At 36.4% G+C, this 15,129-nt stretch overlaps 2 protein-coding genes across 4 annotated transcripts in view; one reads left to right on the top strand and one right to left on the bottom strand.

Moving 5' to 3' along the window:
* Spmip3 (sperm microtubule inner protein 3) overlaps positions 1–1,772 on the top strand; it is a 60,696-nt gene extending 58,924 nt beyond the window's left edge. For both annotated transcript variants that reach the window (XM_078022965.1, XM_078022964.1), the window contains exon 5: positions 1,586–1,772. In XM_078022965.1, the coding sequence (XP_077879091.1) occupies positions 1,586–1,692 (107 nt within the window). In that variant the 3' untranslated portion in view covers positions 1,693–1,772. The remainder of the gene's footprint in view (positions 1–1,585) is intronic.
* An 8,063-nt stretch (positions 1,773–9,835) lies between these two features.
* Positions 9,836–15,129, bottom strand: part of Adss2 (adenylosuccinate synthase 2) — a 38,315-nt gene continuing 33,021 nt past the window's right edge. The window contains exons 12-13 of one of the 2 annotated variants that reach the window (XM_005326565.3): positions 13,051–13,200; positions 9,836–10,972 (exon numbers count right to left, since the gene is read on the bottom strand). In XM_005326565.3, coding sequence (XP_005326622.1) covers positions 10,920–10,972; positions 13,051–13,200 — 203 coding nt within the window. In that variant the 3' untranslated portion in view covers positions 9,836–10,919. Of the gene's footprint in view, positions 12,331–13,050; positions 13,201–15,129 lie in introns of both variants that reach the window. The other variant, XM_078022962.1, reaches the window with a different exon arrangement.

The following is a 15,129-nucleotide window of genomic DNA, read 5'->3' as shown; positions in this document are numbered from 1 at the left end:
AGTTTTTAAAAGAATAGAGATAATGATGAAATTTTCATTTTGAAAAGATTACCCTAACCATGAAGAAGAAAAGGAGAGGTAGGGAAGGGAATGGAGTAGGCCAAAGATTGGTTATGGAGAACCAATTGTTGTGATTTGGTTGAGGTTCTTAATCTTGGCTATATCACTTGAAGAGTTTTCAAAATATCCAGATGCCCAGACTATACCCACTATTACTGAAATCAGAATCTCCCAGTAGGGGGTGGTTGGGGTGACCTAAGCATTAATAGCTTTTAAAACTCTCCAGATAATTCCATTGTATAGCCAAGTTTGGGAATCAATGATTCAGGCAACTGGTGATGGGTTGTATCGGTACAAAGACTGAGATGGATTTGAGAGATACTTAGATGGAAACTGTTTTATAAACAACAGGCAGGCAAAAGGTTGGTACATAAGAGGCCTAAGAGAAGAACATTACAGTCAGAGCACTGGTAGAGAAAAGAGCAGAGACTGAATCAAACATATTCAGATCAAGACACAAACTCTTTCAGGAGTTTTGGGGAAGGGCTTTTCACAGAATAAGAGAAAGCAAGATTAAGTTGTTTATCTAATCCTCGGGTTGTTGAACTTCACCAATAGGCCAGCCTTTGTGATTAGATTCTTTTTACATTTATTTATTTATTTATTTGTATTTATTTATTTTTGCAGTCATGGGGTTCAATCTGCATGTCTTGCACATTCTAGACAAGTCTTCTACCATTGAGCCACACCCCCAGCCCTGTGATTAGATTTTTCAGGGCTGAAATCATGTGTAGATTAGTAATCTCTTGCATTTCATGTTCCTTTCTCTGAGGTTTCTAATTTGGCAAATTGTTTAGGAACAGAATAAACATAGACTATGTATGATAGGTCATGTTTATTGCTTTAAAAAATCTTCCTCCATTAAAATTCTTTCTCAACACACATCATTTATTTACTTAGGAAACACTTATTAAGCACTGACTATGTGCAGGCCACATTGGAGGATATAGAGCAGGCTGTTCTCAGAACTTACAGCTTGGGAGGAGGAGTCATCCCTCAGAAGAAAGTTGTCCCTGAATTACTAACCCTGGTACCAAATAATTAAAGATCATTCTTCCAAACTAAAAATAAATGCTTTTAGTAGCTGCGTGACCCTTAGGTTCTTTGACCCTCAATTTTCTCACCTGCAAAAAGGATAAAAATAATATCTACCTACTAGAACTGAGATATATGTATAAAGAATTTAGCATTGGGCTAACAGCAGCGGTTCGATACAAAGTGGTTCCCAGATAATGTAGTACTAAAAGGCTTGGGGGGGGGGGTCTAGAATTAGGCTGTCAAAATGCAAATTTGTGTGATTTATTCATTTTATTTACATTTTGGTATAAAAGTAGGCTTCTTAACTGGAGACTGAGCCAAAGAAATATCTTCTGGCTAACTAAGTCCCTTTTTCCATATTTTAAATACAGCCCTTTGCCTTACATGCCATAAATTATTATGTTATTATGCACAATTGCTAAAATAACAGTGTGTTAAAATTAAGAAATAATCTTATAATAAATCATTAATTTGTTTTAAATTCCAGGTTGGGACCAGAAATTAGCCACCATTTCACTGAATCCTAGACCACTGAATTCAGTGCCAGAGTTCTACTGTTATGAAGACAACAGTGACTTCGAAAGATACTTTTAAACTAAAATAACCCTGGCCTTGGAACAAAATAACTTCCAACATTCTTAGAAGACTCTTGAAATAAACTGATGGTAGAACTATTTTTAATTTAAGTGTGTATACAACAGCTCTAAGCCTAAAACATTTACATGTTACAAATTCTTTTCAGATTAAGTTGATCAGCCTACAACTGGGAATCAAGATCCAGCCTTAAGAAAATGTGTCATGGGTTAAGGGTACATAGCTCAAAGCACTTGGCTAGCTTGAGTAAGCTCTGGGTTTGATCCCTAGCAACACAGAAAAAGGAAAAAAGGGAGGGAGGAGGGAGAGGGAGAAAGCAGGGGAGGGAGAAGAGAAAGAGAAAGAGAAAAAAAAAGAAGACAACTTGTCATATGACTAATACCAGTCATTGATGATGCAGACAAACCATCTTATAATGGTAATATGTGGGACTAGATGAGAACATATAGTAATTGCATCTGCTCAATATCATTGTTGAGGGTGGGGGGAGAACCTGGAGTATATAGCCAAGTAGGAAAACAACTGAAGGGGCTCTAGATGAAGAAATCCAGGAAAAGCACAGGTCTGCAGTAAGAGGCAGGGAGGGTTTGAAAAGAAGACTGTCTGTGTATACAAGTTTTAACATCCCTATGGCAGCAAGAAGAAAGCTTGGTGTAAGTATGCATCAATTCCACAGGCAAAAAGCCAGAGGGTCTTCTTTAAAGAAATGATCTCAGAGAAAAGAATCTTACATTCTGACCACTAGGGAATTCTCCAGCATACTAATTGGCTTCCTACTCAATCATCCTGGAGTAAAGCCTAGGGTTAATAAACTTCTTCCAAGAACAGTTCCATATAGCTTTCCACTGCCTAGTCTTTGACACTGTCAGCCAAGCCATCATTAAGCAATCTGAAAAAATAATGCAACATGAAAGACAAACACCCAGGGAGCTTGGGTTGTGGCTCAGCGGTAGAGTGCTCGCTGCGGTAGAGGGCTCGCCTCGCACGTTCGAGACCCTGGGTTCGATCCTCAGCACCACATAAAAAATAAATGAATAAAATAAGAGTATTGTGTCCAACTACAACTAAAAAATTTAAAAAAAAAGAAAAACAAAGACTCAATTAAAAAGAAATGACATCAGATGAAAGAGAATTCAGGAGACACAAAAGAACATAAAATAAATAACAAAACAGCTTAAGTTAGGGTTCTCCAGAGAAACTGAATATTTTATTTATTCATTTATGGCTCATGAGATGATGGAAGTACGTAAGTCCCATGATCAATCTATCATCCGCAAGTTGGAGGCTCATAAAGCTCATCTGGAAGGTGGAGGGGCTGGGGCTGTAGCTCAGTGACAGAGTGCTTGCCTTGTACCTGTGAGGCACTGGGTTCGATCCTTAGCACCACATAAAAATAAATAAAATAAAGGCATGCTATCCATCTACAAATACAAAAATTTAAAAAAAAAATTTGATGGAATGGTTCCAATCCAAGCCCAATGATGTAAGTCCTGGTCCAACTTTGAAGCTAAGAACTAGAAGCACTCTTATCAAAGGTCAGGAAAGAACCTCTTTCAAGCAGAGAGTAAATTCATCCTTCTATTCCCCTTTTTGTTCTATTCAGGCTTCAACAGACCCAATGATGTCTTCCCATGTTGGTGAGGGCAATCTTCCTTGCGCAGTCTACTAATTCAAATACTAATCTCTTCCAGAAATACTCTCACAGATAAAACACAGAAATAATGGACTGAGAATTCCCTAGCCCAGTCAACACACTAAAATTAACTATCACATGTCCACCCACCCCTTGTCAACTTGGCACTCATACACATCTTCTTAAACCATAACCTCCAAATGAAGACCAGTAGCATAATAAACTAACATAATAAACTAACATAATCCCGCCTTTAAACACCTTTGCTTTCCGAGGTTTCGGTTACTTAAGGTAAACCTCAGCCAGAAAATATTAATGGGAAAATCTAGAAATAACTCATAAATTTCAAATTGCATGTCATTCTGAGCAGCTTGATGAGAAATCATGCCATCATGCTCGGTCCTGCTTGGATGAGTATCATTCCTTTATCCAATATATCCAAGTTATGTATACCTGTATGTGTGTATACAGTCACGTGGCAGCTAGCTTATTAGTTTGACCATCACAGTATTGTGATGCTGTGTATAGGGTTTAGTTCTATGTGTGATTTCAGACATCCAGTAGGGGTTTTGAAATACATCTCCTGAGAATAAGGTGGGACTACTATATCCTGTATTACAACCAAAAAAATGCACTACTCCCAATGTTTATCACACGGAAGAGGAGAAAAAGTCCTTGAATGAAGTTTACTCTTCTGATATCTGGAAACTTAAAATTATCATGAGAAATTAACCAATATTCATAGTATTTGTATTATGCTACATAAGGGAATAAGAAAACCGATATTTTGCTTAACATAAGTATAGATACAATCATATTTATTAAAAAATTATATGCTCATGACAATTACAGTCCTCATTTGGTCATGTGGTTGTACTGCTATTTATAACTGCCTTCTACAACACATTCTGTATTCCCTTTCCCTTCAGCAAGCAACTCAGTCATGTTTCTTTGCTCAGCTGGATAGTCCAAATATTCATTCCTGAAGGGTCTGGGTCATTAGTAGTACTACCTAGGTGCTGGATGGGTGGCTGTAGTTTTCCATTGACCTTGCAGGGTAAACTAAGAATTGTTCCTAACGCTCTTCCTTCCCTCCATTGTTGAGCAGTATCCAATTCCCCTGTGATAATCCAGATCAATCAACCCCAACCAACACCATCTCTTCATAGCATATTGACTCAGAGGCACAAGGAGCCCAAAGTGGCCAGGTGGCAGTCTTAACTTCCATTTCAATGGAATTATTGTGTCTCCTGGTGGAAGTATTCCTCCCTTTAGAATACAGACCTCTAGGCCAGCAGAATATAAATCCTGGGAACAGGAAGCAAACATTTTGTAATGGATCTCTAGGTGTAACAATGAGTGATCCCACTCCCACTTTCAACCCTTGACTCCTGAATCTGTAAATCCTAGCTACTAGAGAATTAGAACCATATTTTAGGCATGGATTGAGTATCTGCAGCCTTCTGGAGAACTTTGTCCCAAACCTACAAGGTTTGCCACCCAACTAGTACTTCAATCAATTTTTTCAAAAGGTCATTTCACTGTGTTAACACAACAGTTGTTTGAGGATGAGGGAGAACATGGTAATGCCAGTGAATTCCAAGAGTGTAAGCCCAAAGCTATGCTTCTTTTGCTGTGATGCTGAGTTCCTTGATCAGAAGTAATGCTGAGTGGAATACTGTGATGATGGATAAGGTATTCAGTAAGTACACAGATGGTAAATTTGGCAGAAGTGTTACATGCTAGAAAGGCAAATCTGGATCCAGGAAAAAACACTGCCTCTTCCATTATAGAAATATATCAATTGTAATCAACCTGCCAGGGAGCTTGATGATCACCCCAAAGAACTATGCCATATTGGGGGTTCAGAGTTGGGTTTTGCTGCTGGCAGATTGGGCACCCAGCAGTGGCCAGTCAGGGTGATCTTGGTGAGTGGAAGTCCATGTTGCTGAGTGTATGTGTAAAATGCATAACCTCCATCCCTGCCGCAATGGCTGCTTTGTTCATACACCCTCTGGGCAATGACAAAAGTTTGCAAGGGAAAGAAGCTAAGTGGTTTCTGAAGAATGGACCACCCAATTCACTTATTATTAAAGCATTCCTCTAAGGAGGTCATCTTTTGATGAGCATTCACATGCAACACAAATGTCTCCACATTTTTTGCTCATATAGGAAGATTTATCAGTATACATATCTCCTCTTCCAAAAGTTTTTGTCATTAATTTTCCAATTGTCTTCCTTCCAACTCCCTCAATAACTAGCCAAACCGCTGGCTACAGCTCATAAATCTGTATATAATTGCATGCCTGGCCATTTCTCTTTCTAAGCAAAGAACATAACCAGATGTCTAAAGTTCTAATCACTGAGGTTTCCCTTCACCACTGTCCTTCAGGGTTGTCCGAGAAGGGCTGTAGTACTACAGCTGTCTACATTCAGGTGGTGATCACATGTCATGGAGAACCTTCTGTAAACTAGGCCCAAGTGTTTCCCTGTCAACTGATCCTAGGCAATTCCCCATGAGGCCATAGATACAGGCTGAAAGAGAAGGCAGGGTAGCGGAGCAGAAGGGGTACAATAGACATTTGGGCCACTACTTTAACTTATTTGTGCTCTTCACAGGCACAATTCCTAACAGGCCCCAATTCTGTATGTACTATTTCCATTAATGTATTGTTGTACATGCCCCATGTTATTGCTTAGAGGATCAGGTAACAGTTCTTGATAGAGAGCTTGGGTTGCATTGTAACTGGTGGCCCAAGGTCATGTTCAGTCTCTACTGAGGTTCAGTAGCAGCCAATATCTGTCTCACAAAAGGACAATAGTTATCTGAAGATGAAGGCAAAGCCTGGCTCCAAAATTCTAAAGACCTGTGTTGTGATTCACCTATATGGACCTGCCAAAAGCTCTAGGTAGATCATCACCTACCAGTGTCACATTTGCTGGATCATGTAGCAGTTTGCACAGCAGCCTGGTCCATTGTAGAGCCTTCTCTTATCCTGGGACCTATTCAAAACTATCAGTTTTTCAGGCAAATGGCCTGGAATAACACATCTAAATGAGGAATATGTTGCCTCCCAAATCCAAAGAGGTCCATTGGGCATTGTGCCTCTTCATTGGTTGCAGAAGGTGTCAGATTCAACAATTTGAAAGGTGAAGGCCCCACACCACTAGATGCCTAGAAATTTCACTGAGGTAGAAGGCCTCTAAATTTTTGTTAGATTCATTTTTCACTTTGATATGTAAATGTCTTACCATTTAAATCTAGAGTGTTTGGCAATCCTTGCTAATCAGCTTAGGTTTGGTACTTCTGGCTAATCAGATTAGAAGAACAGCATTATGTTATCGACATAACAGACCAGCGTGATTCTTTTTGTTTTGCAGCGCTCAAGAGTTGATCAGGGCCTCAGGCAGGTGCTCTACCACTAAGCTATATCCCCAGTCCTGGATCAGTGTGATATCTAGCAGAAGGAAAAGGTGATTAAAATCCCTGCAAACTAAACTATGACATAGGGTAAAGTTGATATGCCCCTTAGGTAGGACAGCATACTGTTGGTCTTGCCTACTGAAAGCAAACTGATGGTCCTTAATAGGGATGGGGAAAAAAGCCTCCACACCCCGGTTCAATGGCTGCATATTATCTAATGAGGGATATGTTAATTTATTTAAGTAATGAAATGATATTGGGTACAGCAGCTGAAAATGAGTAACCACCTGATCAAGCTTGTGACAATTCACTGTCATTATCAGAGGTCTATCTGTCTTCTGCACAGGCCAATCAGGAAACGTGGTTGTGGTGGGAATCACTACTCAGGTGTCTTTCAAGTCCAACTGTGGCACTAATCCTTTCTCCAAGAATGCAATATGCTTTTGATTTATAATTTTCCCAGGCAGAAGCAGTTCTACTGGTTTCCGCCATAATAGTCTTCAATCCACATGTCAGGGTACCAATATAGTTTTTCAAGCTGCCAAGTATTATTTCAATTAGCTGTTCTAGTGGGCACAGGGGGGAACAACCACATCATTGGTTTAGGAATGCACTCTGAACCACACTTGAGAGAAAACACTGCTGATCCCCTGATCCATATAAGCTCCTACTGTAACTGGAGAATCACAGTGATGTTTTGGATCTCTTGGGTTCAATGTCAGTTCAGAACTAGTAGTCTCCCAAAAGATAAATTATTTCTCTTTCCCCCAAGGCACAATTACATTATAGTAAGAGCCCACAAGAACCCTTTGGGAAAGGTTAGGAGAAAGACTAATAGTATATTTTTGTTGGTGTACTAGGGTCCTTACCTAAGGGGACCGGGAATCCTCCTTTAAAAAAAAAATTTTTGTTTTAGTTGTAGTTGGACACAATACCTTTATTTTTATGTGGTGCCGAGGATCGAACCCAGGGCCTCGAACATACTAGGCAAGTGCTCTACCATTAAGCCACAACCCCAGCCCCTGGAATCCCTTTTACTCAACCTATTTGTAACTTTGGATATGAAGTGTACTGTTTGTAGGAAGCGTGTAAGTTGGTTCACATTTTTGTTTTTGTTTTTTAATTCCTTCCAACACTCTTTGCCTTTTGATTATATTTAATCCATTTATATTTACAGTAACTGCAAATAATGAAAAATTCCTCCCGTTATCCTGTATGTCTTATACCTTTTTTCATTTCTTATCTCTTCCGTTTTCGCCTTCTTTTGTATTGATTTTTTTTTGGTGGTATTCTGTTTTAATTCACTCATTTCCTTTGGTATATGTTTTCTTGTTATATTCTTACTGGGGGATTACATATAAATACTCTAAATTTTATGAAATCATGGTCTTAATACCAACTTAGATTCAATGACATACAACTCTGCTCCTCTCCTATTCAGTTCTGAACCTGGCCTTTTGTTGTCATTGTCAAAAATTATATTTTTATACCATATACCCTGTAACAAATTTTAATTTTAATGTATTTGTCTTTTTAAATTATATAAAGAAAAAGTGGAATTATAAACAAAAACACATTAATACTAGCTCTTAATAGTTACCTTTACTGGAGGTCTTCATTTCTTTCTATTGATAGAGGAAAAAATGGACCCTTTTTCATGTTTTGATCCACTTATTCTCCACCACCACCCCACCTCTGGATTATCTTATATCGTTTTACTCATTTTTCTACTTCTTATCATTTTCTTATTTGTGACACTGAATATTAAAGGCATATATTGAAAGACTTCTAAGTTTTTTGTATCTCAGGCTTTTAAAACATTTTACCCCTATGTATTTGTTCTTTCTCATGACAATGCTACATATTTCAATTATATCAGCTTTATGATGATTTACCAACTGGTGAAGGAAAAACTTCCTCTCTCATGTTACCTTTTCATATACATCTTAGAAATTCTTGCATTTCTATTCAAATATATTCATCAATTAATAATTAATTAATTGATATCAATTAATATCATTTATACTAAATAGCCTGTCAAGTATTGAAATATCTTATTCTATCATATAGTTCTTCTCTACTGAATTTTAAAATTTGGAGTATATGTTACAGCATTTTTTCCTGTGCATTTGGACCTATAGTACTCTTCTTTCATATGAAACATGTTTTGGTTATCCAGCCTTGTGTTCCTTGAATTTGCTACCTACTTTACTAGCACATTGCTCATTTTGTTTAGTTGCTCAAACTGTTCAAGTTCTTTCCAGCCTCTTGGCCTTTGCACATTATGTCCCTTTGACTATTAATCTAGCTGATCTGTTTAAATACTCACTAACGCTTTCTCTGACCCTTTCCACATTTAAAGGTGTTCATTCACTGCATCCTATATTTTTCCACTGTGGCATATAATATCATTCATTGATACACGTTTATTTAACATGTTGTTCTCACTATAATTAATTTCAGGAAGGCATACTTTATGATCCCTGCTGCATAGCATATCTAACACCTAGCAGAATCTGGTACAAAGGTGCACATATGCATAAACACACAGTATTCAATAATAAATTGTTATTAGTGCCTTAAACAATTAACAGATAGCTTACTTTAGAAAAAAAAAACAATTACCCAAATTGGCTGAAAAAAAAAAATCAGTAAAAAAGATCAATAGGAATTTTTTGGTCAAAAATAAAATAAGCCTACTTCTGACTTGGGAAGAAAAATGGGTTCTTTATATTTGCTTCTGCACTTTTATTAAAAATGTTTCAATGATGCAATGCTTGTAATAATGTGGACTTTAAAAGCCCTTTCAATTTCCACTAGAATAAGCAATTTATTATACATTATTATTTTTACATGTTATTATTGATCTGTATAATCATTTGCATTATTCTTTATCATCCAAGAGCTACTTTTGAAATTTTTTTCAAACCAAATATTAATAAAAATACATATAGCGAAGATAACCATTTAGATTCTTCCAAAATTTCTGTTTTTGATCTCTTCCTTCCTTTTCCCCACACTCTACAGGGATAAAACTCCTTCCTATATACAAATATTATGAGAACAAAAACACAATACACAAAGCATACTAGAAATATTTGATTCTTTTTAATCAGCTATTGATGGTATAATAAAATAAAGTGGCACCTAATTTAAACATTTATAGTTCATTGAAGGATAATCTACAACACAGTATGCTAAGCCTAATTGCCAAAATAACACTTTTTTTATTCAAGAAAGGAGAAATGAAGGCATGATCAAAATTATGGCCAACAATCTGGGTTCATTTAGACACTTGTAGATGCATTTGTACGTATATTTGTAGGCACGATGTTGAAAAGTCAATCCAACTAGACTTAAAAATAATGATATGTAAAAAAAAAAAAAAAAGGAAAGATACATTTCAGTTAATGTCTAAAACTCAAGAAAAATACCCACCAAATATCACAACATATCTTTTAATGACCACTTTTTTTTTTAACATTAAGATTGTTGTTTTGGGGGAACATGTTTTCTCTTTGAATATTTAATTAAATGTTCAATGTATTAAATAATTTACAGAGAGAAATAAGTTGTATATTCTGTACAAATTAAAGGACCCATGAATAAGCTCCCTCCCCCTGCCAATAGCTCAACTTTGCAATGGTTTCAGCAGAAAATGAACAGTTCACAATTTAAACTGAATTTATAGCATTTATAGCATTGCAAAAGTTTACAGAATCCTATCTCTTCATCCTTTTTTCTAACTGCAAAGATTACAATGACAGAATTGAACGATCAGAATGTAAAAATATTTGTGCAAAACTGCATTAATTGTTCTTACCATGGTAAAACCTAAGAACATACAATGACAATAATGAAGAAAAACTACATTTAAAGTAACTTCTTTAGATTTCAAACAACATGGATTTACTATTACTAAACACTGAAAGAAAACGTGGCACCATGAGCAGCAGGAGCAACAAATGATTCGGCAATTATGCCAGCTCAGGAGAGCCGACACTGGAATATGCCAAAGTCAATCTCCACAATAGCCATTCTTCCTAAAAGACTGGAAACAATGGTAGGGCTTAAAACTCACATCAATGTCTTTATTCTTGAATTTGCAGGTCATAAAGAAATATTTAAGAAAGTTTTCCCCCTCTCTCTCAAGGAGTGTTTCTGGAATCCTTAAAACAGTTGAATCATGGATTCTCTGGATTTACCTACACCAATCCATTTAACTAGGGGGGGGGGGAAAAGAAACACAATAAAAGAATATCATCAATTTATTTGTAATATTAAGTCTTTGTGATTAGGAGATAGGTAGCCTCCTCGCCTTTTCTCAGACACACCATTTAATATTTCCCTATGTGCCTTTCACTGTTGAAGACTGTGTCCATTTATTTTTTATTTTATTTTTTTAAAGAGAGAGTGAGAGAGGAGAGAGAGAGAGAGAGAGAGAGAGAGAGAGAGAGAGAGAGAGAGAGAGAGAGAGAATTTTTAATATTTATTTTTTAGTTTTTGGCGGACACAACATCTTTTTAAGTAGTGCTGAGGATCGAACCCGGGCCGCACGCTTGCCAGGCGAGCGCGCTACCGCTTGAGCCACATCCCCAGCCCGACTGTGTCCATTTCTAAACAGGATGCACAGTCAAGATCCAACACAGAGCAGTTTGTCTTACCATTCCATTTTAACTGCATATTTATAATTTCTTAATTTCCAATGACTGGGATAGTGAAATATTGGCCCAAAGCAGCAAAAACATAAAAAAACTTTTAATCAAGTCCCTGATAACTACAAAAGATAAGACCTTCCATAAATGTACTAAGTGGATACCTGAAGCACCACTATAAATTTTACGTATCAGAAAAGGTAGAAATATCTAGGCGAACATAATTCGAATCTGCACAGCCTTAGGCACTGCCTACAGCACCAGTCTAGGGAATCTCTCATGATGTATACTACATGAATTTAGGTTATTTGCAGAATTATTGGTTTCCATAATGTACTTTAAAATTTTTTTTTTTAATTTGTTCTAATTAGTTATACATGACAGTAGAATGCATTTTGACACACTGTACACAAATGGAGCACAACTTCTTATTCCTCTGGCTGTATGTGGTGCAGAATCACATCAGTAGTACAATCATACATGTATAGTAAATAGGGTAACAATGTTTGTCTCATTCTACCATCCTTTCCATCCTCACAGCCCCAACCCTCTCCTCACTTCCCTCTGCACAATCCAAAGTTCTTTCATTCTTCCCTCTTCCCTGTCTCCCATAATGTACTTTTAGGATAAAACTTTATGGTATTTTTAAGAGGTCATTGTTAAACTTATTGCTAATCATATTTCAAAAACTGCTGAATATGCTTACTAAACTTGACATCAAGCTAGAAAGAGCTACTAGCAATTTGGAAAACAAAAGTCATATTTAAAATGAACCATAAGTACAAATGAACCACAATACCAAATTCAAAACAAGTATATCGGGCTGGGGATGTGGCTCAAGCGGTAGCGCGCTCGCCTGGCATGCGTGCGGCCCGGGTTCGATCCTCAGCACCACATACCAACAAAGATGTCGTGTCCGCCGAGAACTAAAAAATAAATATTGAAAATTCTCTCTCTCTCTCTCTCTCTCTCTCTCACTCTCTCTTTAAAAAAAAAAAAAAAAAAAACAACAAGTGTATCATAGATTGTATATGGAAGATACCCACTACTTTACTTTCTCACATCAATGTAAATTAACAAATGAAACGAAAAAGCAATCTGTTAAAAGACTTCACATAACTTCATTATGCCTAACTACCTGGCCATCTTACATTTATTTCTAATAAAGAAGTTTACTCCATTCTTTATTCTTGTTTTTCACTTCTTTCTAAATGAGATTTCCTCTTTTCTTGTATCTATTATTTCCTAATGTCTATTCAAGATATACCCAACTCTCAAGGGTAGTTTAAAAATTAGAAAAACTATAAATTAAAAAAACTATAAATCATTGTTGGTGATAGTGAAAATATGGAATAAACTTTATTAATAGAGAGAAATGACAAGAATGAATGTCAGAGGGTAAAATAACAGAATGAGATTAAATGACAATCTGGATCTGTCATCCAGAAAGGGTAAGGTAATCTATTATCTTCCACTTAAAGATGAATATTATATTTATTCTTAAAAATATATATATCTTCCTGAGCATTTATGCAAATAATGAGCACTCTTCAAAGTAATATAATCTTTTATTTTATTTCAAAGGAAGGGAGGTTAAGATAAAAGTAGAGAAAGAAAAGATAGTTGTTCATAAAGTGTTTCTTTACCTGGAATTTGAAGCTCATCTTCAATAAATCGAACATAATTTTGTGCATTAACAGGTAGTTCTTTAAAAGTCCGTGCATTTGATATGTCTGTATTCCATCCTGGGAGAGTCTTATATTGAACTTCAACTTTATTTAAGACTTCTTGGTTTGCTAAAAATAAAGGAGTATATTTGTCCATGATACACAGTACCTATTGTCAAACAACTTTTTGACAAGACATTCCACAGACATTTATCAAAATCCTTGAAGTCTCAGATGTGTTTCAGAATTTAAAATTTTTGATGTTTTAGAAAGGTAATATAACAGTACACAGACCATCAGGGGTAGTATTCTATAATCAAACATTTCTGCAGCAACATATGAATACTCACTATATGTGGACAGAGTTCAAATCAGGTTTTGCTTCAAATGAGTTTTGGTACCAAACTTCCATTTAGAGCATTTTGAAATTCTATTCTCTCAATTGTAAATTATGAATCAATATAATAACAGCAACCTTAAAGAAAAAGGCTTGCATATCTGAAATCTTCTGAGAAATCCTGTTGCTCTGATTGAAATTTTCTTCATTATTCCATGTAACCATTTTCTCTATATCCCATACTAGAAACAACATGCAACATGAGTAATGACAGCAGTTTCTTCGACTAAAAACTGGCTAGTGGGTGCCATGGCACACCATCCAGATTTCCTTCTGGAGGACTGAACCCTATAGGCCTGATGACCACCCACAGCTCAGAGTTTCCCCACTCCGCTGAAGGGAGCTGTTCCCCTGGGAAAGGTCATATACAGTGACTTGTCATTGATGTGGGAATACAAAGAACCTTGTCCTTTCTTAAATTTGGTCCAATTTTGAAGGGTAATTTTAGCTTCAGAGTTCCCCAAGAGATTAGCTGAGGACTTTTTTGTTGTTGTTGTTGTTGTTGTTACTTATTTGTCTAAAAATTTTTACACTTTTTTTTTTAACCAAGTGGTAATTGTGACTGAAAGTATACAAACCATAGATCAGAAAAAATGTACAGACTGGCCTCAATCAGAGAACTTCTGTGTTTCCTCCAAGCTTTACACATCAACTTTTCATAACTTCACCAACATAAAATCAGAGACTATTCCCTGTACTTCTCTTGGATTTACTGAGTCACAAAACAGTGAAGTGCTAACTATGTATCAGTGACTAGGTAGTGAAAATTCCAAATGTTAAAAAATGTCTATTACAGAGAATGCTTGACATATACACAAAAATAATACAGAATGCTTTTAAAAAATACATACCAGCCACCCACATCCAGCTGCCATACCCACATGCCAGCACCCCCTTCTCTGACTTCCATGATATTTTCAATCAGAATCATCTTTAATAGATAATGTTCACCAAAATATAAGAAGTCCTTTTAATAACCACCACAATGTCAATATCACTTCCCCCAAATCAAAATCCTTAAAACAAACAAGAGTGAGGAATCAATTTGAATTAAAGATGGCTCTTTCAAGAAATTGATAGCCTAGTGGAACAGATGGATAAGAAAATCAGTGATGATACCACAGTAGAGAATCATATGCCCAGGTATGTTATCTGAATTATTCATTCTATGGAGATGAATTATTCTATGGCAGGAGAGAAAGAGACAAAGAGCAAGAAAGGAGAAGTACAAGGAGAAAGAGAATATATGAAGACAAAGAGTAGAAGAGGAAGGAAGAAAAAGAAGAAAAAAGAGAAAATGAATGAAGAGAAAAGGGAAAAATAGCAACTTAAATAGCAGGAAGCATTCTCCTCTTTTGTCAATGAGCATGACTAACGAAATTTCCACGAGAGAGAACCTGCATTGCTTAACATGATAATCTCTAGTTCCATCCATTTTCTTGCGAATGACAGGATTTCATTTTCCTTTATAGGTGAATAACACTCCATTGTGTATGTATGAATATAAACACACACACACACACACACTTTAACCCTGTGTCAAATTAAGAGCTGACAAAGATTTTCTCCCATTCTGCAAGCTGTCTCTTCACTTTGTTGTCTGTTATGCAGAAGCTTTTCAATTTGCTGTAATCCCATCTGTCATTTTGTAATTTTTTACT

The sequence above is a fragment of the Ictidomys tridecemlineatus genome, chromosome 10 (genome assembly GCF_052094955.1).
Source record: "Ictidomys tridecemlineatus isolate mIctTri1 chromosome 10, mIctTri1.hap1, whole genome shotgun sequence".
Lineage (NCBI taxonomy): Eukaryota > Metazoa > Chordata > Mammalia > Rodentia > Sciuridae > Ictidomys > Ictidomys tridecemlineatus.
Note: the sequence above shows the minus strand (reverse complement) of the source record. Positions and strands in the feature narration are given on the sequence as shown.